Source organism: Hemicordylus capensis, chromosome 1 (genome assembly GCF_027244095.1).
Source record: "Hemicordylus capensis ecotype Gifberg chromosome 1, rHemCap1.1.pri, whole genome shotgun sequence".
NCBI lineage: Eukaryota > Metazoa > Chordata > Lepidosauria > Squamata > Cordylidae > Hemicordylus > Hemicordylus capensis.
The window spans coordinates 391,856,675-391,884,018 of NC_069657.1; the positions used below are offsets into that span (position 1 = coordinate 391,856,675).

The 27,344-nt window shown below is 42.0% G+C and overlaps 1 protein-coding gene across 4 annotated transcripts in view; it reads left to right on the plus strand.

The window, feature by feature from the left end:
- Positions 1-218: 218 nt before the first annotated feature.
- CRIM1 (cysteine rich transmembrane BMP regulator 1) overlaps positions 219-27,344 on the plus strand; it is a 249,767-nt gene continuing 222,641 nt past the window's right edge. For 2 of the 4 annotated variants that reach the window (XM_053302986.1, XM_053302971.1), the window contains exon 1: positions 219-1,010. In XM_053302986.1, the coding sequence (XP_053158961.1) occupies positions 659-1,010 (352 nt within the window). In that variant the 5' untranslated portion in view covers positions 219-658. The remainder of the gene's footprint in view (positions 1,011-27,344) is intronic. The other 2 variants (XM_053302965.1, XM_053302980.1) reach the window with 1 other exon arrangement.

Below are 27,344 nucleotides of genomic sequence, written 5' to 3' on the forward strand. Positions count from 1 at the left end.
AGGGGGCCATCGCTGTGGGGCCCAAGCCGCCACCGCAGCGCCTCTCCTAGTTCCACCCCAGAGTAAAAGGCTTGGCGAGGGGCGGAGCGAGGCGGCCGGGAGCGTCCACTGAGCGAGAAGGAAGGCCGCCTTGGGCGGAGCTGGGTGCTTGGCCGCCCAATGGCAGAGGACTAGGCGGAGGAGGGGGAGAACGTTGGGAGCTGCGAGAAGTCGGAGACAGCAAGAGCGTCCGGAGTCGGGCGGCGAGTTGTTAGTGGGAGCGCTGTGGCTTGTCTCGTGCTTTCGCTGGCGCCCGTTATAGCAGCTGCGTAGTCGCTGCGCGCGGGGCCGCTGAAGCGAAGACCGGAGGCTTCGCAGAGACCCGCGGGCCGACTTACCGGGGCGCCGCCGCAGAGAGAGAGAGAGAGAGAGAGAGAGAGAGAGGAGAAGGAAAAGGAAAGCGCTTCCTCACAGAGCGAGGAGCAGGAAGCTGCTTGGAGTAGAAGTTTGGCTGGACCTGCTGTCGCCGCCGCCTTCGCGGGAAGGAAACTTTTCTCGAGGGGCCGGAGGTGGAGGCGTCGCCGCCGCCGTTATAGCAGCCGGGGCTGGGCTGGGCTGCTCCTCGCCAGACTTGGGGGCTTCGTGGGGACTCGCGGGGGCTTCTCCGGCCCTGGCCAGGATGTACCTGGCAACGATCTCGGCGGGGCGAAGGCGCCGAGGTGTCGGCGGCGGCTGGCACCTGGAGGCGGGGTGGCTGCTGTTGCTGGCGCTGCTGCTCTTGGGGGAGTCCGGGACGCGGGCGTTCGTCTGCCTGCCTTGCGACGAGTCCAGGTGTGAGGAGCCCAAGAACTGCCCCGGCGGTGTCGTGCTGGACATCTGCGGCTGCTGCTTCATGTGTGCCCGGCAAAGGAACGAGAGCTGCGGGGGCTTCTTCGGGCTCCACGGAGCTTGCGACCGGGGGTTGCGCTGCGTGATCCGCCCTCCGCTTAACGGAGACTCGCTCACGGAGTACGAAGCGGGCGTCTGTGAAGGTAAAAAGCGGCGGATCGCATCTCGCTCTCGACAAGGGTGTAAATATCCACTCCTCTCTTGCGCATACCGAGGAGCGTTAAAGTAACGCCTGTCTGGGGTGGAGGGAGAGAGACGCGGGGTGGTGTATCTTCCGTTTCCAGGAGAAAGGGGGCTAGGAGACTGGGGTCATTTTGCACCCCACTTGCTTTTGCTAGGGTCCCCCCTCCCCGCGCTTCCGAACAGACGGAATGTGGTGCTATGGGGTTGCCTTTTCGCAGCCCTTCCATTTTTCGACACATTGTTGGAGTGAAATGCTGTAACTACCTAAAATTCCGAGGAAAGGTGGGGGCTGGCGTGACGTATTTTCTCTTGCTAATGATTGTATCTTGTGTATATTCCCCGCCCCCCGATTCTTCATGGTTATTTTCCATCGCCTCCCAAAGTCCCCCTTGCTTAAAAAGTAACAAAACCCGTTCTGGCCGTGAATGGTGTGTTGCCGGTATTGGAGCTATTTGTCTTCTACACAAGGTGGATGGATGTTTCCCTTTCTGCTCCTTTAAAATATCTTTTTCCTTTGTATATTCCCATTGGTCTCGAGTTTCAAAGTGGTTCTGAGCTGGGAAATGAAAATAGAAACACATTTTTGTGTCTCTAGAGAAAAGGTTTTCCCCCGCCCCTTTAAGTTAGACATCTGGTACTAACCTTCAGTTTGCTGTATTTTATTTCACCTACTATCTTCCTACCTCTTATAAAGCACTTCTAACCATGTTTACTATGATGCTCACTCGCTGGTCTCTGTTGTTTCTTAAGTACATGTAGGATTGAATGTGTCTAATTCTTTTAATCCAGATGCACAAGCAAATGCACTAACTCTTTTGCAATTATAATAGTTAAGGCTGTCATGGTAGTGTTTTTTCTCAAAGCAACATTTATCTAAATATCATAGATGTAGCTTTACATAGTAGATAGATCGGACCACATTGACAAACTATAAATTCAGTTCCAAATGCTTAAACTGGAATCCTGCCAGTCTTCCAAGGTGTAATGATTAGTGATCAATATACTTGCTAATTATTGGATCAGTAAAGAAACAAATGCTGGTCATCTGTTGTAGACTTTTATTCCTGTAGTTTATGGGGGAACCTTTTCTTTTTGTGAAAAAGGAAGAAAATCCCATTGACTGTAACTAATTTCACCACTCTGCTTTATAATGGGGTGGAGTTCTATAACTGGAAATACACAAATAATTTGCCTAGTAACTAGTGTTACTAGTGATATTTGCCTAGTGTAGAAGTGACATGAGGAAATTCAGTTTCTCTCAGCTATCCAGCTAATGGAAAAGTGTAAGAGAACATAATAATACAGTGGGAAACAGAATTTGTGGAAATCATTCTTCTTATTGGTCATTTACAGAAAATAAGGGTGATTCTTGTTGATCCACTAGAGGGCTGAAGAGAGCTCATACATTCCTTTGAGGAGATGGTACAGTCATTCCAACAACAGCTGTTTAAAGAACATTAGTTTCCCTTTATTTCTAAAGTGACACTTCTGGTGGTACATTTGACTACATCGTGGTGCAGCTTGCTTTTTCTGTTCCTAGTTTTAAAATAAATTAGATTGTGGCTTCTGTGTGCAGGTGTGTTCTCTTCCCTTACCCACCTACTCAGTTGGGTTTTATTGGCATGGAAGAAGTTGGCATAAACCTGTAATGCTTCTGATGTATTGCTAATAATTGTTTGGAGTTTTGCATGCTTAAATTGCTTTGCATGTATGTAAGTGGAAAGCTAATGTAAATTATGTAAGCATATTGGATGAAGGATATAAATAGTTTGACAAATTCCTGTCATGGAAAAACAGAACTCCTTCATTCTGCTATAGCATGTTTGGAGTGTAACTTCACACTAATGTTTATGTTGGAGACATTATGGTGAAAACCTACCATAATGCCTTGATACCCTGACCCCTCTAATGTATAGCAGTGCAGACTTTCTGGCACTTTCAGGAGAATTCTAATTCTTTAGAAGTGATGCAATCTCTACATTGCTGGACTTCATCTAGAAGCACATCTGGCAATCTCTTGCTGAAAGTAATAGGGAGACTTTTCCAAGAAAAGATCTCATTTGATGGTGGGCTTAACATTAGCCCTAACTGTCCTTATCACAAGGACACAATCTAGAGAAATTAACTAGCTAAACTATTGCCCCATAAATGATTTAACTGCATTAATTCATAGTATAGGCTTTTAAATAACAAGAATTTAGCCCAAAGAAAATTATTTGAGTCTTTTTATTTATATTTACATGTTTATAGTCATTTAACTCTACAGCTAGTCCTAACTTGTTTGTCACTGGAATTGTTGATAGATTTAGGACCAGTATTCTTACTGAAATGCAAAATTTCCACTATAGTCTTAACAAGAAGATCATTTATAGATAAAGCATATTTGCTACAACAGGGTAGGTTTTCAAGTTTCTGCAAATCTTTTCTCCCATTGAGCCAGTTTCGTCCAATACAACTTTTATACTGAAATGACCCCTACTGGTCACAATGTAGAACTCTTTTTGAAGCTTTTTAAAGGGTTTTGGAGAAACTGACATTTATGGGCAAATATGTTTTTCTAGTCCAGTTGTTATTGGTTGACATGAAACATTGCTTAAATTGGCAACAACAGAAAAATAGGCATTTCAAATCTGCTGGAAGCAAGTTCAAGTGAATGGAACAAAGAAAGCATGGTGGCAGATTCCTATTGTTTTGACAGTCTTGTCTTGGGATGCTTGGGATGGTTCTTTAGCACTAAGGTTCTTATGCAAATTAAACATGCAAAGTATTACAAAACATTTCATACTACAGCATAAGGTATGCTCTTACTGTCTCTTGCAGTACTCAGGACTTAGTCTGCCTACTATTATGTTACTATACTTTCTGTTCTGTTTACTAAATTTGTGATTCATGATTGCATCTTTGTTTACACATTTCACTAGCTATGGTAAGAGTTCTTTGAATAAAGCTTTAACACCATTGGTATTTCATCAGTCTTGGTTCTTTGGTGATCAAGTCCTGTAGAAGTTGTCACTGGTTAGCGTCTATATGAGCTCATGGAATCAGCTTAATGTTTGCTAGGGAAACAATTTCGCATAAGCTGTAAGAACAACAATTTCGCATAAGCTGTAAGTTTTAAACACTAGCAACAGCTGGAGCATCCCACTAGTAGTAAAGCTTTTGACAAACATCATTGTTGTACTGTTAGAAAAAAAAATCTATGATGCTGTATATGGTTAATTGAATAAGAGAAACTCTGGAGCACTTTGGTCATATGTGAGATACCTGCTAGCAGTGTCCCCTCTAACAGAAAATCCCAGATGTTTTTGACTACAGCTTCCAGCATCCTCAGCCAAAGCTCACTGCAGCTAGGGATTCTGGGAGCTGTAGTCAACAACATCTGGAATTCCCTCTTACAGGGAACACTGCCTGTTGGCATATGTTATATACATGTTGAAAATATAGTTGTAAAGGGGGAAAATTATTCTGATAAATCAGTATTGAATCCAGAGTAGAAAGTGAAGTTTTGTAATGTATGTTAATAGGCATATGGTGGCTTAAGGAAACTGTTTTTTTTTATGAGAACACAAGCAGAAACCTGTAAAGAGTGTCTTTATATTGTCAGAAAAAGTCTTCGAACCTATCAGCTTCTTATGAATTGATGCATGAACATAACCCTGAGCCATTTTTGGAAGGTGGTATATAAATTAAATAAACAAATACTATTGGACAGTACTGATCTTCAAGATGCAGAAGCAGGGTCATGTTTCTTTATTAAAGAAATGACACGTCTTAGTTGCTATCTTTGGCTAGGAAAGCTGTCAACTATCAGCTGTCAACAAAACATACTTCTTTGAGGTTGCTGGTTTCCTCTTAATCTGGTAAACCTTCAAGTATAGGAATGCTTGTATGGCTCCTTATCTGGAATATTCTTGTGTCATGGACCCTTTCTATAACTTGCTTGTCAGTGCAGTTTGCAAAGCTTTTGGGAGGTGTTAAAAGACATGAAAACCATAATGTAAAAGCTCTTCTCTCAACTGGATGAAGGTGATATTGTTTTTGCATTATATCTAGTGGAGATGGAATTGGTGATAGCTTTTACAGGTTAATGTGTGTATAATTGACATTTTCCTGATATTTACAGTAGCAGCTTATATCAACATAAAGTACTCATTAAAAAGCATATCCATGACTGTGCTGCTTCAGCATCCTTCTCTCAACTTATATATTCTTCACCATAATGGGTGAGCCATTATGAATTGCCCGGGTTCCTTGTGTCTACATATTAGAGCTCACTATATTTTTACTTTGTTACTGAATTTCCAAGGAATGAGTTATGGTTCTTTAGAGGGGAAATGTTTATAATCAATATTAACTCATTTTTATGAGGACAAATCTACATTACAAACTTTCATAATCTTTCTGTTGTTCTGTTATGGCTTTACTGAAAGAATGCTGAAAATTGCAGTTTAATAAGGCACTGAGAATTGCTAGCAATACCTAGACTCCTCACAAAACACAAATGTCCAGGGTTCCGCAAGAAGATGCTTAAACCAGCTTAAATCTGTAGTGTAGATATCTCCCCACCGCTTTAATTTGGCACTTTGAAATTCAAATAGAAAAACAAGCAAAGATTGTATTTGCATGTATGTTCAAATTTGCATGCAACAAATTCATCATGCTTTCTTAATTTTAAAGTAGTATTTTGGCATTCTAACATAGATTCAGAATGCTAACTTCATTATGTGTTTTGTAACTGATGCTGCAGCTTTCTGCTGATACTGCTATTCTTGAGCAAAATTGTAAAGTAGTAGGATTATCTGGCAGCCTGCTATGAAATCAGTCTGGTTTAAGCTTCTGCTTGCTCCTTCTATGTGAATATTGCTCGTACTATTCAGAACTGTTTGAGAGTCACTAGCACGCAACTGGATTTAGAGTTCAGGCTTAGTTTTTCCAGTTTCTCAGAGGTTCTGTTTACTAGCTGCTTTCTTGTACATGACTCTCATACTAGCTAGAGTTGTCTTTATTTATAATATGTCTATACAGCTTTTCCACAGAGCCATGCTAAAATCAGTTTATTAATAAAAATATATACTGCTTTTCAACTTAAGCTCTCAGTGGCTTACACAGCAATTTATGACAACTTGGAAAAACTAGCCTTTGAGAGCTTTCATGTTGTATCAGCAAACTGGAGGATTGAAAAGCTTTGCCTGCAGAATTGCTGTTTTGAATAAACTTATTTCTACTTTCCTTTAAATTTTTGTACAGCTATGAGCTAGAAACTCTTAGCATGGGAATTGATAGGTTAGTTGATCTGATGTTTACCGACATAAAAACAACCACACTTGAAGATGTTACAGTACAAAAAGCAGTATGGAAGTTACAACTGTATTCTATTACAATTGTATTCTTTTTCAAACCAGTCTGTACTCTATAAAATTGTAGAGCTTGAAGGAGCCTAATAGGTTCTGTTACATCCTTATATATAAGATGTTACAGGTTAGACTATATCTTTAAATAAAAATGCAGCCCTGTGATTAGCTCACTTTATATTAGGGTAAATCCTAATAGCCAAGTTGCGCTAGTTAGCAATAATATGAAAAGGAATACTTATTTGTGCAAGAGATACTCGCAGTCAGACTAGTCCTGTAAAACTAGAAATTCTGATCCATTAATTATGCTGGAAATTTGAGTCAAAGGCAGACCTAAATATACTTACTCTCTAAGTGTTCTTAGGATTGGTTGTAAACTGGATTTCCCCCCTAACTTTTCTGTCTGTTGATTAGCTTCGTTTTGGCTCTTTAAAAACCAGTCATACATGTTTTTTGAACTATTGGTTGTTGAAAGATTATGTCTGAAAAAGGTATATCTAAACTTGCATTGAAGACCAGAAAATCATGCCAGTAGAATCTATGCAGATTAATATAGTATATGAATATACTTCCTGATATGTGGTAAGTTAGTCTTTTTTAAAGTCCTAGATTCTAAATAGGAAAGGTGTGCTAACAGGAAGAGCAGTATGATAAGGATTAATGATGATGTATGTCTTAGGACAGAGGGGGAAGTATATGGATGCAGGTGCACACAAGTTGAGTGTTCTGATCACTCAAATGCTGTCATTTTCTAACATATTTGCAACTGTGAGAACGAGACACCCAAGAGCCCTAATTATTTATGAAATTTGACTTGGCAACTATAAGCCATGGTAAGTGAACCATTGGCTTTGGTTCTAAATCAAAGTCTAAATCAGCTTTCAGCTATGAAACTTAACTAGTCTATATGTTTGTTTGGTTTTCTGCCACAGTATCAGTTAGAATCTTGTCTGCTTAGTCATAATGAGAGAGAAAAGACTGCTGGGTTATTGACCATTGGCCTCCTTTTTGCCTTAAAATGTATGAGTGATGATATATATATATATACTGAGTAAAATGTATGTGTGAGATACATATACTGAAGGCTGGTACAATTCTAGTTCCAGATATTGTTGCACTGTGGTGTACCCAAGAAATAAAACCCAGAAAGGGACTCTATAGAATGTAGATGAAGGGACACACTTGCTTCTTAATGTCTGGGTTCACTAGCCTCCCTCCAGTGTCCTAGAGGGAGTTCCTTTACTGTCTCTTATGACCACTTCCATTGGGGAAAATGAAAGTATTGCATCTCATGATACTTCTGCAAGGTGTCAAAACCTGCTCTTCACTCCTGGTGATTTGGCCTTCACAGACATAGTGTTGTATATGAGTCTTTGATTTCCCAGGAATTCCTGCAGTACACCTGTCTGCCTTCCATATCTGTCTGTCATAATGGGAGGCACTTTGCTCATATTTATTCAATATCCTACAGCAGTCAAAAGATGGTCATAATTTTGTGTAGCATCTGCCAGTTTACTAGGTACAGAGACAGCTCTGTTGTTGGATAGGACAAGACAACCTGCTTTGGTTAGTGATCTTGGGTGTATCATTAAAAGGCAGTCAGTTTGTTTTTATCAAATCGAGAAGGCATCGTTTGTTCTTTGTCTTGGGTACCCAAACATTTCATCCTCAAAGTGATTTTACAAGTATGATAATCAATGGTTCCTTGCCCTGTTGAACTTACATAGCTTATCTTCTATGTTGTAAGGGAAATAGCAAAGGAGGAATGGGAAACAAAGGAATAGAAATATGCAGGAAATCTGTCTGTTTAGGTGCAGAATTTAGACATTCATTGTGTCCTTTATAAACATTCTTAACTTTTAACAAGATACCTGGAAATAGCTGAGGTAAACATATTTTAAGGAGCAAATGTTGGCCCAGACAGGCCAACTGATGGGAATTTGCTCTCTTCCTCTCCTACCAGCTTCAGTAAAGACTGCTGATTAAATCTGCATTCTAGGAGGAGAAGGATCCAACTGCAGTTGGTTGAAGCCTTATGATGAGTGTGGCCTTGCTGTTTCCTTGTCTTGCCAGCTGCACCATGGCTGACTGCTGATGCAGCCTTACAAGTAAGTCCAGAAAAGTTATTTATCTACAAAACAAACAAGCAAACCTAACTGGCCTGCACGTACATATCTGCATTAGTCATTTGTGGCACACTGATGGCCTGGAAAAATGGATCAACACTCATCCAGTTGACAAAGGTTACTGACCTAGTCATCCAGAAGTAGTTTGAACTCTTCACAAGTAAATATTTTTTTACCCAGAGATTTTATATGGGGTGGACTATACATGAGAAATAAAATGGAAGCCTTTGCTATAGTGGGAGGAGAGTACCTAAGGTTTGACCTACTTAGAATGGGTAGGAAGTATAATATTGTATATTTTTTCTTAGGCATGCATGGCCAAAATTAGCACCTGGCAAAATTGGACATCTTGCAGCTTTGATGGGCCTGCCAGACCAGGGAGCAAGACTGAGCTCTGTCCATCCTCTTTGGCTACTTGCAAATTCCAGTAACATTGACCCCAAACTATTTTGTGACCTTCTGCTATGTGCATTAAGATGGATTCACATGACTGGTAGAAACTAAGGTGGCAGGGTCCCAGTGAGCACATGCTCCTGGTACAAGCCACAAATTGCACACAGTTCATTTGGTCTGGAGCCGGAAATGTCAGGTTGTTTGTCAGCACTTCCTTCCACCACTTGACATTTGAAACCAAAATTTTGAAAATGGGCAGTAGCTGTCAGGTGGCAACAGGAAGTGCTGTTGAGCAACTCGACCCTTCCAGCTTCAGAAAGCAAGAAATGCACACAACTTGTGGCTTAGACCAGGAACATGTGTAGTTGGCAACCTCCAATTCCTGCCACTTTAATTTCTGCTGGTTATGTGAACTCACCCATAGTAGGTTCATCACCTTTCCAGCATTTAAGATCCTTCCCCCCTCCTCTATCTCTTTTTTTGTTTGTTTGAGGTTAAATATATCTAAAATGATTTTTTGCTGTGTTGGGATCAAGTGAAGTTGTGATATCACCTTGATAGATCTCTAAGACTTTATTCAAGTTTTGAACCATTGGAAAACCAATTTTTTTCATTTCCAAACACCTGTATGTTTCTCATTTTACTTTGTATTGCATTTTTTATTTCAATCAGTATTCTTAATATGTTAGAAAGTATTTCATTTATTGTCTATTCCCACCTGGAAAGTACTTTGTTACTTCTTTCCTTGCAAATACATTTTGTTCTTTTATGCTATTAAATGCAGATATGCTTGTACAGAGGATATCTGCAAACTAGTACAATGAGTTGAAAAAGATTCTGGTATTCAATAACCTTGTTCCTTAAACTTGGAGTTGAGTGCCTAAAACATTCGTTTTGTTTTTAATCTAAGTCTGGTACACAAAAATCAGGATGCTGGCTGCCAAAGATTTGATCCTGGTGACTAAAATGGAATATTTTTTCATCCTTGCCTAGAATATTCAGAATCATTTCAGTGACTGATAACAATAGACTCTAATAAATAGGAACCAGTTCAAAGGAATTTGAAAGCAGCTTTTAAGAAGACAAAGCTCATTCCGGGGAGGCAGCAAACTTTTGTTTTCTTAAAGAAGACAGTAAGCAAGCAAACATAAACGAACAAGAAAACAAGGGGGAAAGGACAAGGTAAGTTGGTTAGGGATAGTCTTTCTTAGGGTTTAATTTCTGGCTGGCTAGAGACTTTTTGACAGGCGGTTTGTTTGGGTGGAGGATTAGCTCCAGGTGTGTGTTTTGCTCCCTGGAAATTAGTGAACAGGAGTTTGCAAACAGGTATCAAAGTAGTTTTGCATGGAGTTTAGCAAGGAAGTGTGTGGGGAGGCACACAAGCAGTCCCTATTTATCACAAAGTAGACGCTAGGCATGAGGAGAACGTGAGTAATAACCTTCTATTGTAATTTGCTTGGAAAACATAGCTTAAAACCTTTACTTAGCTGACAACTGCAGCTAAGACCTAGCTTTCAAGTAAACTAGCTCTCTCGTTTTACATTTATATCCCGCTCTTCCTCCAAGGAACCCAGAGCAGTGTACATGGTTATGTGTTATCCTTGGCACAAGCCTGTGAGGCAGGTTAGGCTGAGAGACGCATGACTGGCCCAGAGTCACCCAGTAAGCTTCATGGCTGAATGTGCATTTGCGTCTTCTCGGTCCTAGTTCAACATTCTAATAATATGCCATGCTGGCTCGTGGAATATATTCTAAATAGCAAATAAAACCGGTGATAAAGGCAGAATGCCAGCAGGGGAGGGGGTGCTTCCCAGTGTATTGCACATAGTGTTACATTTATGACTATCTGCCTGAGGGTCAGAAGTCGGTGTGTGCTCAGTGCAAAAAGCTCCTGGCTCTCAGGGAACAAGTTTATTTCCTTTCTGCCAAGGTGGCTGACCTGGAGAAGCTCAGGGAGGCAGAGAGCTATGTGGGTGACACCCTCAGGGAGGTGATGGGGCATCCCACTCCCAGGCTGACAGCTCCTCTGCTGTCATGGAGAATGAAGATCTCAGGGAAGTAGGACATCAGTCTGAGGAAGAGGGGAATGCTCCCTTAGGAGGCACCCCATCCTTGGCCCATATCCTCTTGCACAGAGGATACTCTTCAAGGGGTTGGGGGCCTCCTAGTAGTGGGTGATTTGATCTTTAGCAGCATAGAGAGATGGGCTTGTGATTCACATGGCTTGCAAAGGTTTCAGATGTCACTCAACATCTAGATAGGTTGTTAGGCAGTGCTGGGCAGGAGTCAGATGTTGTGGTACATGTTGGTACCAGTGATATTGGAAAAGGTGGCCGGGAGCTTCTGGAAGTGAAATTTAGGTAACTGGGTACATTATATTGAAGTCCAGAACCCCCAGGGTAACATTCTCTGAAGAGCTACCTGTTCTGTGGGCAGGGCCAGCGAGACAGGTGGAGCTGAGGGGTCTCAATGCATGGATGAGACGGTTGTGCCGTGAGGAGGGGTTTAGTTTTTTAGACACTGGGCTACATTTTGGGGCAAACAAAGCTTATTAAAAAGGATGGACTCCACTTGAACCAAGTGGAACCAGATTGCTGGCACTTAAAATAAAAAAGGTTGCAGGGCAGCTTTTAAAATAACACCTGGAGGATTGCCGACAGAAACTGGGTAATATCTGGTTAGACAAACAAAATCCTCTTAAGGTACTAGCGTTCAAAAGTTTCAGATAAACAAGAAGGGGACAGAATAGAACCAGGAGTAGAGCAGACAGAAACACATGGCAGCTGGTCAAAAAGGGCAAATGACAATAAGGGACATAGCACATGCCAATGCCAGGTAAGAGACTCGGTGTATAGGTGTTACATTCCAATGCCAGAAGCCTCTGAACCAAGATGGACGAGCTAGAGTGCTTGGTTGCTAATGAAAACATAAGATATAGTGGGCATAACGGAAATGGTGGGAACCAGTGGGACACTGTTATTCCTGGGCTATTCCAGAGAAGACAGGGAGGGGAGGATTGTGGGGGGTGTACAACAGCATTGTATTCAGGCCTGTTAGCTTAACTTCTGTAAAAAAGAAAAATCATCAGGGCCAGATGACATCCACCCAAGTGTTCTTAAAGAACTCACATTTGAGTTCTTTAAGGACCCTTGGGTGGATGATATTTGGCCCTGGTGATTTAATTTTTTAATATTTTCAGACAGTTTAGAGCATCATCTCTTGTCACATCAGTTCTTTAGCCTCTTCCCTGAGATGCTCAGTTGAGGGACAAATATACGCTCAGTATCCTCTGCCATGAAGACAAATGCAAAGAATTCATTTAGCTTCTCTGCAATCTCCGTATCCTCCTTAATAATCCCTTTCACTCCTTCATCCAACTGCCTCCCTTGTAGGTTTCCAGCTTAGGATATATTTAAATTTTTGTCATTCCCCTTGATGCTTTTAGCTAAATGTTCCTCTTTTCCTTTCTGTATTCTTCATTTGGGCAGGCCTTCCAATTTCTGAAGGAAGTTGTCTTCCTTTTTATATCTTCCCTGACTCTACTTGTTAACCATGCTGGTATACTCCTGAACTGGGTGGTACCTTTCCTCTTTTTTGGTATACATTTTAACTTGGCTTCTATTATTGTGGTTTAAAATAAACTCCATGCTTTCTAGAGCAAAGTGATTCTCCTGATTTTCCCTTTCAGTTCTCTTCTCACCAAACTCTTCATTTTGGAGAAGCTACCTCTCTTGAAATTCCTAGGTTTTCTAGCTTGTGAGATTCTATCCCTTCTTTTAATATACAGTGCTACTCCCCTCCCCTCCCTGACCTTTCTTTGCTGCTGACTCCAACTTCTAGATTACTATGAACATGTTCTTATCCCCCATGCTGTTTAACATTTACATGAAACCACTGGGAGAGGTCATCCGGGGACTTTTACTGAGTTGTCAGCAATATGCGGATGACACTCAGCTCTATCTCTCCTTGTCACCTGATCCTAGGGAGGCAGTGGATGTCCTGAATCGGGATCTGGAGGCAGTGATGGGTTGGATGTGGGCTAATAAACTGAAATTGAATCCAGACAAGACGGAGGTAATGTTGGTCAGTAGGAGAGCCAATTGGGATGAGGAGATTTTACCGGTTCTGGATGGGGTTGCACTCCCCTTGAAGGAACAAGTACGCAGCTTGGGGGTATTACTGAACCCGGCTCTGCTTTTGGAAGCTCAGGTGGAGGCAGTGGCCAGGGGTGCCTTTGCACGGCTTCGGCTAGTACGCCAGCTGCGTCCCTTTCTCGAGAAGACAGATCTGGCCACAGTTACCCATGCCTTAGTCACGTTGCGGCTGGATTACTGTAACACTCTGCATGGGGCTGCCCTTGAAGAACATCCGGAAACTGCAGCTAGTGCAAAATGCGGCAGCTAGGGTTTTATCCGGAGCTGCCCAGTGGGAGCACATCACACCCATTTTGAAAGAGCTGCACTGGCTACCAGTTTGTTTCCGGATCCAATTCAAGGTGCTGGTTTTGACCTTTAAAGCCCTAAACGGTTTGGGCCCGGGATACCTGAGGGACCGCCTGCTCCCAAGGGTTGCTGCCCGCTTGACCAGATCATCTGAGGGGGCTCTGCTCTGGGTGCCGACAATGAGGGAGGCTCGGTTGTCATGCATGCGGGACAGGGCCTTCTCTGTTGCTGCCCCCAGACTCTGGAATGCTCTCCCGGTGGCTATTTGCTTCTCAGTTTCCATCACAGCTTTCAGGAAAAATGTAAAATCTTGGCTTTTTGCCCAGGCATTTATTTGATTTTCTGCTGCTGCTCTTTATAATCTTTATTGCTTTTATGCTTTTTGTTTTAATTTTTTAAATCAGATTTGTTTAATATTCCCCCCCCCACTTAATATTTTAATTGTGTCTTTTTTACCATCTTGTGTTAAATTTTTTTGCTGTAAACCGCCTTGGGATTGCTTTAATGAAAGGCGGTATATAAATTTAACAATAAATAAATAAATAAATAAATGATCTAGAAGTTGGGGTAAGCAGTGAAGTGGCTAAATTTGCAGATGACACCAAACTATTTAGGGTAGTGAAATCCAAAGCTGATTGTGAGGAGCTCCAAAAGGATATCTCTAAACACAGTGAGTGGGTGACAAAATGGCAAATGTGATTCAGTGTAAGCAAGTGTAAAGTGATGCATATTGGGGCAAAAAAACCCCACTTCATGTATATATGATGGGTCCATGACCAACCAGGAGAAAGAACTTGGGGTTGTGGTGGACAGCTTGTTGAAAGTGTCAACTCAGTGCATGGGTGACTGTAAAGAAGGCAAATTCCGTGCTAGGGATCATTAGGAAGGGGACTGAAAATAAAGATGCTAATATTATAATGCACTTCTACAAATCTATGGTGTGGCCACATTTGGAGTACTGCGTGCAGTTCTAGTCACTGTATCTTAAGAAGTACATTGTAGAACTGGAAAAGGTGCAGAAGAGGGCAGCAAAGATAATCGGGGGCCTGGAACACCTTGTGAGAAAAGGCTGCAGCATCTTGGGCTTTTTCATTTGGGAAAGAGGCGACTATGGGGAGACATGATAGAGGTGTATAAAATTAATTGTGAAGTAGAGAGGTTGGACAGGAAAAATTTTGTCCCTTTCTCACAACACTAGAACCAGGGGTCATCCCATGAAACTGAAGGCTGGGAAATTTAGGACCAACTAAAGGAAGTACTTTTTCACACAGCACATAATCTATAGAATTCTCTGCTGCATGTGGTGATGGCCACTAGCTTGGATGGCTTTAAAAGGGGCTTAGACAAATTCAAGGAGGATAGATCTATTAATGGGTGGTGGCTATGGGCCACCTCCAGCCTCAGAGGAAGATTCTTCTAAATACCCATTGCAGGTGAGCAACAGCAGGAGAGATGGCATGCCCTCACCTCTTGCCTGTTGGCTTCTCAGGGGTATCTGGTGGGCCACTATTTGAAATGGGATGCTGGACTGGATGTGCCTTGGGCCTGATCCAGCAGAGCTGTTCTTATGAAGGCAGCAAAGATGGTGAAGGGTCTGGAAACGAAGTCCTATTTAAATATTTACAATATTTAATATATACTATCTATCAATATATCTATATAAATACTCACACACACACTCTCTCTCTCTCTATTTAAAGGAACGGAATGGTTTTACCTAGACAAGGCCAATATAAGATGTAATAGCAGCCTTGAAATCTGCAAGGTTGTTCCATAGAAAAAGAAGCTGACATGGTAGCAAACATGAATTTGCTAAGCGGTGTCCCTTTGCTTAGCAGCGTCTGCCCTGGTTGCATTTGAATGGGAAACTACATGTGTGAGTACAAAAGATTCCCCTTAAGTGGTGGGGCTGCCTTGAAAAGAACATCTCCATGCTTGCATGCAGAACATTCCAAGTTTCCTCCCTGGCATCTCCAAGATAGAGCTAAGAGAGACTCCTAACTGCAACCATAGAGAAGCTGCTGCCAGTCTGTGTATACAATACTGAGTTAGATGGTCCTATGGTCTGATGTGGTATAAGGCAACTTCCTATGTTCCTATGACTTATTGCTCCTGAGGCCCAATGGGTTGAAATTACAAGGAAGCAGATCTAGGTTAGACATTAGGAATTTCCTTAGTAAGAGTTGTTTGATGAGGAACAACTGCTTCATATGGTTTCCTTCACTAAAGGGTTTCTAAACGTCTGAACAGCCATCTGTAAGGGATGCTGTTGCAGATTGCTGCCCAGAGCAGAGGGATGGACTAGAAGATCTCCATGGGCCCTTCCAAGTCAATGATAGAAGAATTGGTTTATTTTATTCTGTCATCTCTGCTACCAGTGGAGTTGGCAGCCTTTTAAAGTCTACTTTTCTTAAGGAAAGCAAGCTTATGAGATCATCTGGCATTCTGCCCCCTTCCCCAGCCCCCATAAATTTCAGCTGTGTGGTTGTGATGTCAATTAACCCTGTTAAAAATGGCAGACATGTGAATGTTTGAGGCATAACAGGGATAACTTGTAAATCGTTTAACCGATTTGAACCAAATTGCTAAAAGTGTAGGGACATATAGGGATGGCTTAAGCACGTAGCTAGTAATCATGTCATACACCCTGCTTCAAGATGGCGGGCACATGAACAGTTGAGGCACAGGTGGACTAACTTGTGAAGATGGTCATTAGCAATTAAAATTATAAAGAAAGGAAAGTATGCAGATTAGTTTTTACCAGAAGAACTTGTTTTCTACTCCCAAAGTTCTTTTGGGTTTGACACTACCATATATCATCTGCCTTATTTGCTGACTGATACATTTTCCCTTCATCTCTGGGTCAGTCTCATTGGCCTGGTTGAGACAATCCAACTATAGTTTGAATCATAAGTGCAAGCTTAAGGAACTCCAGGTTGGTGTACTTCTCATCTGGTGCACCTGATTGTGAGGTAGGAGTCCACACTTGGTTGTGTCATCCAAACCCAGAAGCTGTGGCTTATCTATGATTTACAAACTGGGTTATGAAACTAGAGTCAGATCCCAGTTTGACACAACCACAGCTCCCAGGTTCTGGCGATATATTGAGCTATTATTTAACTAACTAGGATTCTGCCATCACAGCTCCATGCTTGAATCAAGAGAAGGAAGCCATAATCTATGAACTCTGGACAAATTCTAAACCCTGGGTAGCTATTCAGGAAGGATTTTTCTGTCACTTAATCTGAAATCTGAGTTCAGCACCAGATTAATGTGAGTATTCCTTGTGAAAAAGGAGTTATCCCATTACAGTTCCACACCATGTTAGGGATGTGAATGGAACCAGGCAGGGGAAGTTCGAAGGCAGGTGGGGGTTGACTTTAAGGGCAGGGGTGGGTGCACTTACTCCTTCCTCCGCTCCTCCCCGCTGGCGCATCGTTGGCAAAGGGTCAGTTGGGGCAGCGAACCTCCCTGCCGCCCCGTTGCCTCGTCAGACCCTACGTCAGTAGAAGTACCCGGCATTCCTGCACGCGCCAGCACATGCATGCACATTGCACTCATGCACTTTATTTATTTTTATTTATTAAAACATTTTTATACTGCCCAAAACTTATGTCTCTGGGCGGTTTACAACAAAATAAAAACATAATAAAACATTCGTTAAGACAAAAAAAGGGGGGGGGGGGACACACACACTACAACAATTTTAAGTTTTTTAAATAATATTTTAAAACAGCATTAAAACCAATTAAAACAACATTAATTAAAAGCCTGGGTGAAGAGATGTTTTAAAAGACTTTTTAAAAGCTGTCAGAGATGGGGAGGCTCTTATTTCACTAGGGAGCGTATTCCAAAGCCTCGGGGCAGCAGCGGAGAAGGCCTGTCCCTGAGTGGCCACCAGACGAGCCGGTGGCAGTTGCAGACGGACCTCTCCAGCAGATCTCAGTGGGTGGTGGAGTTTATGCCGAAGAAGGCGTTCTCTTCAGTACCCTGGGCCCAAACTGTTTAGGGCTTTATAGGTTATAACCAGCACCTTGTATTTTGCCCGGAAACATATCAGCAGCCAGTGTAGCTCCTTCAGTACAGGATGTGCACTTGATGTGCACATGTCAACGTGTGCAGGCGCGTCAGGTACTTCCGCTGACGTAGGGTCCCGACAAGGGAGGTTTGCTGCCGCCCCAATGGACCCTTTGTTAACAGAGCGCCAGCAGGGGAGAAACAGAGAGAGTGGTAAATGCACCTGCATCCGCCCTTAAAGTCAACCCCCCGCCTTCAAACTGGTGGAACCGCCGGTCCTCTGAACCGGTTCCATGCATATCCCTACAGCATGTGTGTGTGAGAGTGTGCCTTAAATAGTGCCAGTACAAAGAAGTGTCAATGATTCATTTATGAAACTTGTGAAAATGCATCCAGTTGGTATGAAACACCAGTATGTTGGGTATATCTCAAGTTAAGGTCTAAGGTAGATGGGCTTTTATATTTGCTAAGCCATTTGTTCGCTGGACTTGGAGAATCTGGGTTTCTAGTTCCATTCTGCATGTAGAGTTAATGTATCATTCATATTTGTTATGGCAGTTCAGCAATACAAAGAGTTGCTGAACTTAGGCAGGCCAGGAATCTGAATGATATCCTTCTAGGTTATCCTAGTAATCTGAATGATATCCTTCACCTTCATCCACTCATCTAGGGCTGAGTGCCCCAATTTGGTTGTTATAGTGTGCTTAAATGGCAAGTACTGTCATTGAGTCACCAAGTGAAGGTGAAAATTTTTAAGCAGCTGTTTAAAGTGTAGGAAATTATGATCTATAGACAGTATTTAATTAAGAGTCAACAAACGATTTGTGGCACAATTGTTTCATCTCCTCCTCAAAATTGTTCCATTTTACTTTCATGCTACTACTCAGATCCAAGGAGACCAACATCAAAGGAACGTCACACAAATTATTCTACAGGAGACTGGTACCAAAGTACCATACCAAGAACTCTCCTACACAGTAGTCCTCTTCTCACCAGCAGCTCCATGTCTGAGAGCAAACGGTTTCAGCCTTCAGAACTACAAACTTCCCCACAATGGGTGAATCCACTGCCACCTCCTTCATTGGACTTTAAGCATCTCTTGGAAACTTCCGATTCAAAGAGAGTACCTGAGTTGGATCAGGCTTCAGACTCTGATGCACTGAGTCTCATTCCTATCCCTCCTTACTCTCTGAATTTGCCTTGGGGGTCCTTTTCACCGAATGAAGCCAAAAACCTGAATGTCCTACAAAGGATTTCAGAGTATGATCTGAATAGTCGGTGAGAATTAAGTTTCACTTTCAAAGTTTTATTGTAAACCACCCAGAGATGTGACATTTGGGCAGTATATGAATATGTTAAATATGTATATAATCATTTTCCCTACCTATGCTTCTCACTTATTTAGAAGTGACCAAGAATTCATAATAAGCCTCCATTTGTGCTGGCCACTGCTTGTTGCTTAAAGCACAAGTATAGGGTTCACCCCAAAGTTTGTGTCTTTGTTTTGAAGCACTGTGTTCTAATTAAGTTTTTAAAGCTGCACAAGTTCGCATATGACAGCCTGTAATAACTGTCATTGAGAGAAGCTAGGAAGTTGGATGCTATTGGATGGCATATGTATTCCACAGTAGACTTACAACTGTGTATCTCTAATTATCAAGTCTGCTTGGTTAGATACCAGCATTTTTTGTCTGAGAAGATATCTTCCCCTCCCCTACTTTTTTTTTTGCTCTTGTAGCAAATTCGGAGGCAGCTATTGTGTTTTTCTCAGTGAGGGCCTTAAGCTAGTCAAACAACAATTGCACTCTATGAAACATGGTGCTGATTGCGGCTCTAGGGGCATAACTACAGTCATTTCTCTGTGTTGCCATGCATGACTCCAGTCTACTGCACTTACCTTGCTTGTGTTTTGCCTGCACACCCCAAATATAGAAATCTGGCTTTTCTCAGATCATGAGAATGGAAGCTGTAGCGTGCTTTGCATTCCTAAGATTCCAGACATGGAGATGGATCGTTCTCACTAGGTGTTCTTTGGTGCCACCAGGTCATTGGGGCAACTGCAAGAGACTAGGAGTACCACTCTGGTTGCTTCTGAGGCATGTGCAGAGAGCCAGAGCAGACAATCCTAAAATTTCACAAAAGACAATAAGCAATGCAATGCAAGCTTCCTTCCCCCTTAATGAGCCTTTGCAGATAAGGTGAGTATCCAAGGACACTTTTCGTCCCTTTTTGGCAGTTCTGGGTGTGCTGCCTCCCATCTTTCTTTTTAGTCTGCCTCTTTGCTAGGACACTTATTGAAAGACTTTGGTTTTAGCAGAACACCTGAGTGATCGCCCACAGGAAGTATATAATGCTGACCCAGAATCACACCTTCTATGGAATCAAGTACTCGAAATACTTTCGTTGGTGCCCATGTATTCAGGCCCTTGGGTTATGTATTGGACTATAAGATCCTTCCCCCATGAGATTTGGTGGTGGTTGTGTGTTGACTTGACACACCCACACATCCGTGCTTGCTTCTTTGCTTGCATGCACTTTCATGGAGAGACACCCATAAGGATAGATGATCCCCACCTAAAAAGCAGATAGCTATGAATGAATCTTTGTTCTGTCCTTTAATTTTTTTATCCCAAACCTCTATCCCCCTTCCTTAATGCTCTAACATGACAAATGTATATTGGGACAACCTAACCTAAGAAGGTCTACAACTCCTTTATGGGAAAACCGTCTTCAGTAACCTGTTGGGCACTAATCTTTTCTTAATTAGCCTTTTTCTCATTCTGTACCCCTTTCTAGCCCTCAAAGCAACTCTTGGGTTTTCAAGGCATGTGTCTGCATTCTCTTGTTCTTAGCCTATCCTAACTTGCAGTGTATCCTACTACAATCAACTTTATTTTGTATATTATTAAATTTATACCCCGCCTTTCATTAAGAAAATTCCAAGGAAGCTCCCAATAAAATCTAAAAACAAGATTATAAAAAAGACACATTAAAACACTGAGCTAAAAAATATAAAAAGAAATCTGATTTAAAAAAATTAAAACAAGCATAAAAACAGTACAAAATACAAGCAGCAGCAGTGGAGACAATCATAGAAAAGCCTGGGTAAAAAGCCATGATTTGGCATGCATTCTGAAAACTCTGATGGAGACTGAGGATTGGATACCCACCGGGAGAGCATTCCAGAGTCTGGGGGCAGCAACAGAGAAGGCCCTGTCCCGAGTGCATGACAACCTAGCCTCCCTCACAGTGGGTCACTTTCCTAGTTACCACAGTGGGCCACTTTCCTAGTTACCACAAACTTAAGAATGTAGCTATATTCAGGTTTGCACCAACTGAGCTAATTTTCTCTCCTTTAGTCAAAATATAGTGATGAAGAATGGTTACTTCTGTACTTCAGAGCAATCCTGGTAAATTTACTCTGGAAACTAAATCATAAATTTGCCATTTGGCAGTGAAACTTTAAAGAGAGCACTTTAAAGAGAGTACAGAAGCTGTGTGTTGCAGCTTGCTCCATGGGCTTCTTTCAACTACCTATAACACAGAAAAAAGCTGTACTGGCCTCAACAGTCCATCTCTACAGAACTATCTCATAAGATTTTGTTTCATTATCAAGATATCAGTAACTTCATAGATACTCTTTGGTCTCTAACTCTGAATCTGTGACCTTTGAGCAGAAGCCATCAGTATACTCAGAAGAGCAACGACTTCCTCTGCCTACAAGGGACCAAGCTTCCATCTTATTCTGGTGCATGGCAAGAGATCACTGGATGCATGGGTTCTTTTCATTGTAAGATTGAGTTATGCACAGAGAGATGAAAGTCTGGCAAGAAACCAGAATTTCTCCCCTCGCCCCCCATTTCTTAAAGGACTTTTTTGTTCTGAAAAACTGGAAAAATAAAAAAATGACCATGGAATACTTTACTTTGGAATGCTGAATAAAGTGTTGAAGAAAAGGTGTTCAAATATAGTCCTATAAAGTGTTATGGCCTTTACTTTCCCAAGCTTCTTGCTTGCTTCAGATTCCTCTATCTTCTGCACTTACAGTCTGAGTAAAAACTGTCTGTTTAGAAATACCACACTAGAATCAAGAAATAAATGTGAAAAAGTACAAAAGCTTGTCTCAATTGAGGCAAACCTTCAGTTTTCAGAAGTCCATGAGGATAATAAAAATGCAGAATTGGAAGCAGAAACAGCTGATGGTGATAGCTCAGAAAGTGAGATTGATTAGACACAGTTTGATGTGGCAAAAATGTATTCAATAAGACCTGGAGTTTTTCCTCTCTTTCTGAACTTGAGCATTTTCTGTATCTGAATACATAACTATCCGTATTCTACTGTAATGTTGATAGTGGCTTAGATATAGTGCAGCGCCCCACTGATTCAACAATTGGGCATGTGCACTCTCTGATCATCCTGAAACTATGCCCTCACTTCTACAAATCCCACAGAGTCTTTATGCCTCTTAGGAATTGAGGCCCTTCACAAGATTAGTGTGAAGCACCGGGAGGGTTCATGTGAGAAGAGCGGGCTTAGCCTGCTCTCCCCACACATGAGCAGTTGCTCGTTGCTGGGTGGCCGGATTTGCCACCCAGACGAGCAGCTGCTCCGGTCGGGCGCTCTGCAAGCTTGGTAGAAGTGAGGCTATGGTTTGGGGATACTTGGAACAAACCTTTGTTGGACTGGTGGAGTGCTGCAATGTATGTAAGCCAGTTTCTTTTGCTTTTGGCTTTCACTTTTTGCTGCTTCTCTTAAACAGCCAAAAACTAAGAGATGCTGTATTCCTTGGAGTTTAGCAGATTGTAGTCCATTTATAACAAATTAACATTTAAAAGGAAATTAAATTACTGCCTTTATACTTACTGTCTGGATAAAATATATATTTCTGAAAGTAATATCATTTATACATAAATAATAAATTTTATGCTCCTCAAGAAACAAAGTTACTTTAGATCTGTAAAGGGTGCTTTAAAAATAAAGTGTTGCATATTTCTACATGCTGTCTTCTGGAGAAAGTCAGGCCCCTATTACAGGTAACGAATACTTGCATACTACTCTTCAACCAAAGTTTTCAAAGTGGTTCCATAGAAAAATATATAAGATGGTCCCGTCCCCAAAGCGCTCACAATCTAAAAAGAAACATAAGGCAAATACTGGTATTTGGTATACCAGCAAGTACCAAATACCAGCCTCTGGAGGGATGCTTTGCTGGGGTTGAATAGGGCCGGTTGCTCTCCCCCTGCTTAATATATTAGTATTTTGTAAGCAAGTATCAGTTTCTTCTCTAGGTACTTTGTGATCAGGAAGGGACAGAGGAGTCTATCCCATATTAGACCCATGTGACCTCAATCTGTTTGGTACCACTGTTTCTGGATAGTTGCATTCTCAGTCCGGCTGTCCAGAAACACATGGTTCTCATCCATAGCTCTAAAGAATGCATGTTTCCATGCTTCCATTTGGACTTGGCACTGAAATAAAATTTGTTTCAAGGTAGGACCAGACAACTACCTATTAGGGATGTGCAAATTGATTCGGATACAAATCGATTTGTACCCGAATCTAGCTGATTTGGGTGATTCGGAGACAAAACAAATCACCCCTGTGGTCCACCCCTGAGTGTAGATTCTCTGGTAGCAAATGAGATTTTCAATACAAACCATGAATCCATTCTCATTTGCTATCAGAGAATCCACACTCAGAACACCTCAGAAACAAGAGAATCCTGTACCCCATGGGTTAGAAACCCATGAGGGTGGCTGATGTCCTCTGTTCACTACACCATCACTCACTCTTGGCCACCCCAGTGCCCCCCAAGTGCAGTTATGGGGCTGCTGAAACCTCTATTGTTCCCTATGGAGAAAAAAAGTTAAAGATGCATAAACTTCAACAAATCACCAAAAATTAGCCCTCTGCCCAGATCCTTTGAAAAAATTCTGGTAGCTTCCTTGCCCCCCTTGGGCACTACCACCAACCCCACACCGCTCTAGGCCACCCCTTTCCCCTCAATGTGAAGTGATACACCTCCATTATACCTTATGGGAAAAAAGCTTAAAGACATGTAAAGTTCAACAATTCACCACCCATTAGGAACTACCACCTCGCCCCAGATCCCACTTTATGCCCCAAATCTGGCAAAGACACTAAAACTTCAAAAATTCACCAAAAATTAGCCCTTTGCCCAATTCCTCAGCAATTTGGGTTGTAGCCTCCACCCATTAGGCACTACTACCCCACTCTTTTGGCCCTGGGACCCATTTTTTAATCCAAATTGATTCGGATTCAGATTAATTTGGATCAGAATTGAATCTGGGGTGATTCGGATGGGTCAGATTCGGACCCAAAACCAAATCGGGGGTGTTTCAATTCGGATCCAAATCGAAACACCAAAAATCCAAATTGCACACCCCTACTTACCCATATGCTTCCCTCCCTTTGACCTTGCCTCTTCTCACTGGGTTTTCACCAAGTGCATGTGAGTAGTAGCAGCTTACCTTCAACACAGCCATGCATGTTTTCTCTCTTTATTGATGACTGGCTGAGTGACACCATCCAGTCCCCTTCAACATCACAATCATCCTTTGTATGCTTGAATCCCTGAGATTTCAGGTGAATTTTGAAAAGTACAGACTGTGATGTCTCACCTTGAGGTTTTGAGACTTTATCAAACATTGCCAGCACTTGAGGTAAATTTCACTATCACCTTGAGCCCTCAATCATCTCAGGGTGCTGCATTGCTACTTCGACACCACAGTCCTCCTGTCCTTAGATGGGAACTGATGGAGAATGATGCCACTTAGGATAAACAGCCAAGGTTTTATTTGTGCTTCAACATGAAAATAACACTTTTCTCACAGAGGTGTGCAATACAGCACATCTTCGAACCATTAACGGAACAACCTTAACTGACTCCACTGTCATAGACTTTCTCCTTGCCAGTGTGCATAGGGAATCCCCACTGTCCAGTTATCACAGTGCTTTTGCTACTGTGATTTTTAAATACAAAATCTCCAATATAACTTTAACCACATCACAAACATAAATACAGACAAACACAAACTCCTGTTTTGTCAAACAGACTGTGCCAATGCAGAGTATAGTGTTCACAGGAACTGTCTCTTATTCTAGAAAAGCCGTAGGTTTCCTTCTCTCTCCAATTGTGTACAAGCACTTACTTTCACAGCAGCTCAGCTGTACCCATTGTGCTTGAGCTGTTAAGAAACCGCTAGGTTTTGTGGCAAAAGCCACCTCAGTGCTCCTGTGGGTGAGATTAAGGATGTGATTATTTCAAAACCTGTCCCTAGAAAACTTTCATCTGGCCATTCATCATTGGTCACACTTCTTTTAGATATCAAGTAATGTCCATTATGCCATGCTCTGGTGGATTCATCTAACCAACTTGACAAAATTTCAATATTCAGTATTCCAAATTTCAATAATTGACAGCCCTTCTCCAGAAATATTGATAACTTAAAACAGAAGCAGTGAGGATTTGAAGTTCTGTCTTCTAGAAAACTATTGACACATTGCTGCTATTAGTCTAAATGGATGTGTGTTTTCATTTTTGAAAAAGAAAGACCTACAGTACCAGAGGCAATTGCTTTAGATACTAAGGTTGTTCACTTTACCATACTTGCTGGGGGGAAGGCAGGATTGTATCTACCTTCCTCTGCATGACATCCTGTTGCTGCCAAGCTGTGCTGCTCACACGATCATGGCGCAGCGATCTGGAGGAGCAAAGCTTGGTCTCCGGGAATCCCACAATGCACCACATGAGCAGCGTGATGCATTGTGGAAATTCCTGACATCTTACAATGGAATGTGAGAGAAGGCTTGGCATCAGTGCCCCTCTCCCATGTTTGATGCTGATAACAAAAGGGCTGATTGAGTCTTTGAGTAAATCAATTGACTTGGAAAGACCCAAGAGAAAATTAAGTATCACTACAAACAGGTTTGGCATGCATGTACTAAAATTTGGAGTACTACGTACAGTTCTGGTCACTGTATCTTAAGAAGGACATTGTAGAACTGGAAAAGATGCAGAAGAGGACAAACAAGATGATCAGGGGCCCAGAGCACCTTCTTTATGAGGCAAGGCTACAGCATCAGGGCTTTTTAGTTTGGAAAAGAGGTGTCTACAGGGAAACATGATATAGGAGTATAAAATTATGCATGGAGTAGAGAGAGTGAACAGAAAGAAATTTTTCTCCCTCACAATACTAGAAGTCGGGGCCATCCAATGAAACCGGAGGTTGGGTATTTTAGGACCAGCAAAAGGAAGTACTTCTTCACACAGCACATACTTAATCTATGGAATTCTCTGCCATGGGATGTGGTGATGGCCACTAACTTGGATGTCTTTAAAAGAGACCTGGACAAATTCATGGAGGCCAGGTCTATCAGTCAGTCTCATAGGCAAAATATCTTTTGCTACTATCTATCAAAATATCTTTTGCTAAATATCAGTTGCAGGAGATATGGTATGCCCTTACCTCTTGCCTGTGGCTTCTCAGAGGCATCTGGTGGGCCACTGTGTGAAACAGGATGCTGGACCAGATTGGGGACTGATCCAGCAGGGCTGTTCTTATGTTCCTATGCTTTTAAAATACTGTATTTACTTTGATTCAAGACTAGTCCTCCCCCCGCCCCCAATCTTTTGATATTGGATACTGTGAGGCCAACTTAAATTCAGAGTCCTGTTCCTTTTGAGTAAATGTGCAGGTATAACCTGTATTTAACCTCTACTTTTTAGAGGGTCATTTTAGATTCAGAATCAGAATTGTCTTCTATATGGGTAAATATGGTATCTTCCCCAGGAAGTTAAAGGTACAGAAATTCCTCAGCAGAGCAATCTCCCCCTCTTAAGTGTGAAAACGATTTTTACTACTACTAAACCTGTGGACTAGAACCTCATGACTAGATAAAATCTCAAAGGCTGTGATCCTCACACCTATAGTGGTCTCCATGTCTAGGTTACTCAGCATGTCTGAATCTCCTAAAACAATAAGCTCAGTTGCAATACTTCATTGCTTCCCCTCAGTGATACTCAGACAATGAATTCTCACAAGTAATCTTGCTCCCTCTTCCTGAATGGAGTAAAGTGGAAGGCATACAACTCTTTTGTCAAAAATACTCAGTTTTTGGTGTATAAAATCCTCCTTTTCGAGTTAGTATTTTGTACAGCATCATCTACAACTACATTTACAGTGCGCGAACCTGTCTGCGGATCTATCTACACATCATTCTCTGAGCTGTTTCCGGGAATTAAGGCCAGCCTTATTCTTGCCACCTTGACTGTCTATCCCATTACAAAGAACAGATAATTCTCAGGATTGAGAATCTCTAGGACTCATCCACAGAGCACCTGTGGATGAGCCCTAGAGATTCCCAAATCCTGAAAATTCCTAGTTCAAAGAAGTGAAATCACTATTTTGTGATCTCTTGATCCCTCATAACAAATTCAGTCTAACTGCTCAAGAGTTTTCCTCTGATCTCCAACCTCATTGTTCCAGCCCAGGCAAGCTGAAAGACAGCCCTTCCTCACAATTGTACATGTTAGGACAGGATTCATCTTGCCTATTTCTGTTTATTTTCTGTCTTTTACCAGTACAGCAGAGCCTCTGGCCAGGAACCCCTCTTTGTTAACGCCATGCAGAGCTGAAGCCCTTCTGTGATCAGGAATCTAGCCCTTCTGAGAAGCATTGTGGATGTTCTCTAAACTCTCCATCCCAACCTTAATCACTAACAATCTAAATCATAGTGATCAACTCGGGAGAACTGCCATCTTGTGTTCATCTTCTCTCTAACTAGCAAGCAGCTACTGCCTATTTAAGTCACCTGATATACTGCAAAACCAGCTGCATTGCATTGTTCCCCTGATTTCCCCTGTGTCAGCGCCCCATGTTAACTCTCTGCCTGTCTCAGGAACCATCCCCACATAGCTTTGCCAAGCTAGCAGCTAGTTTAAC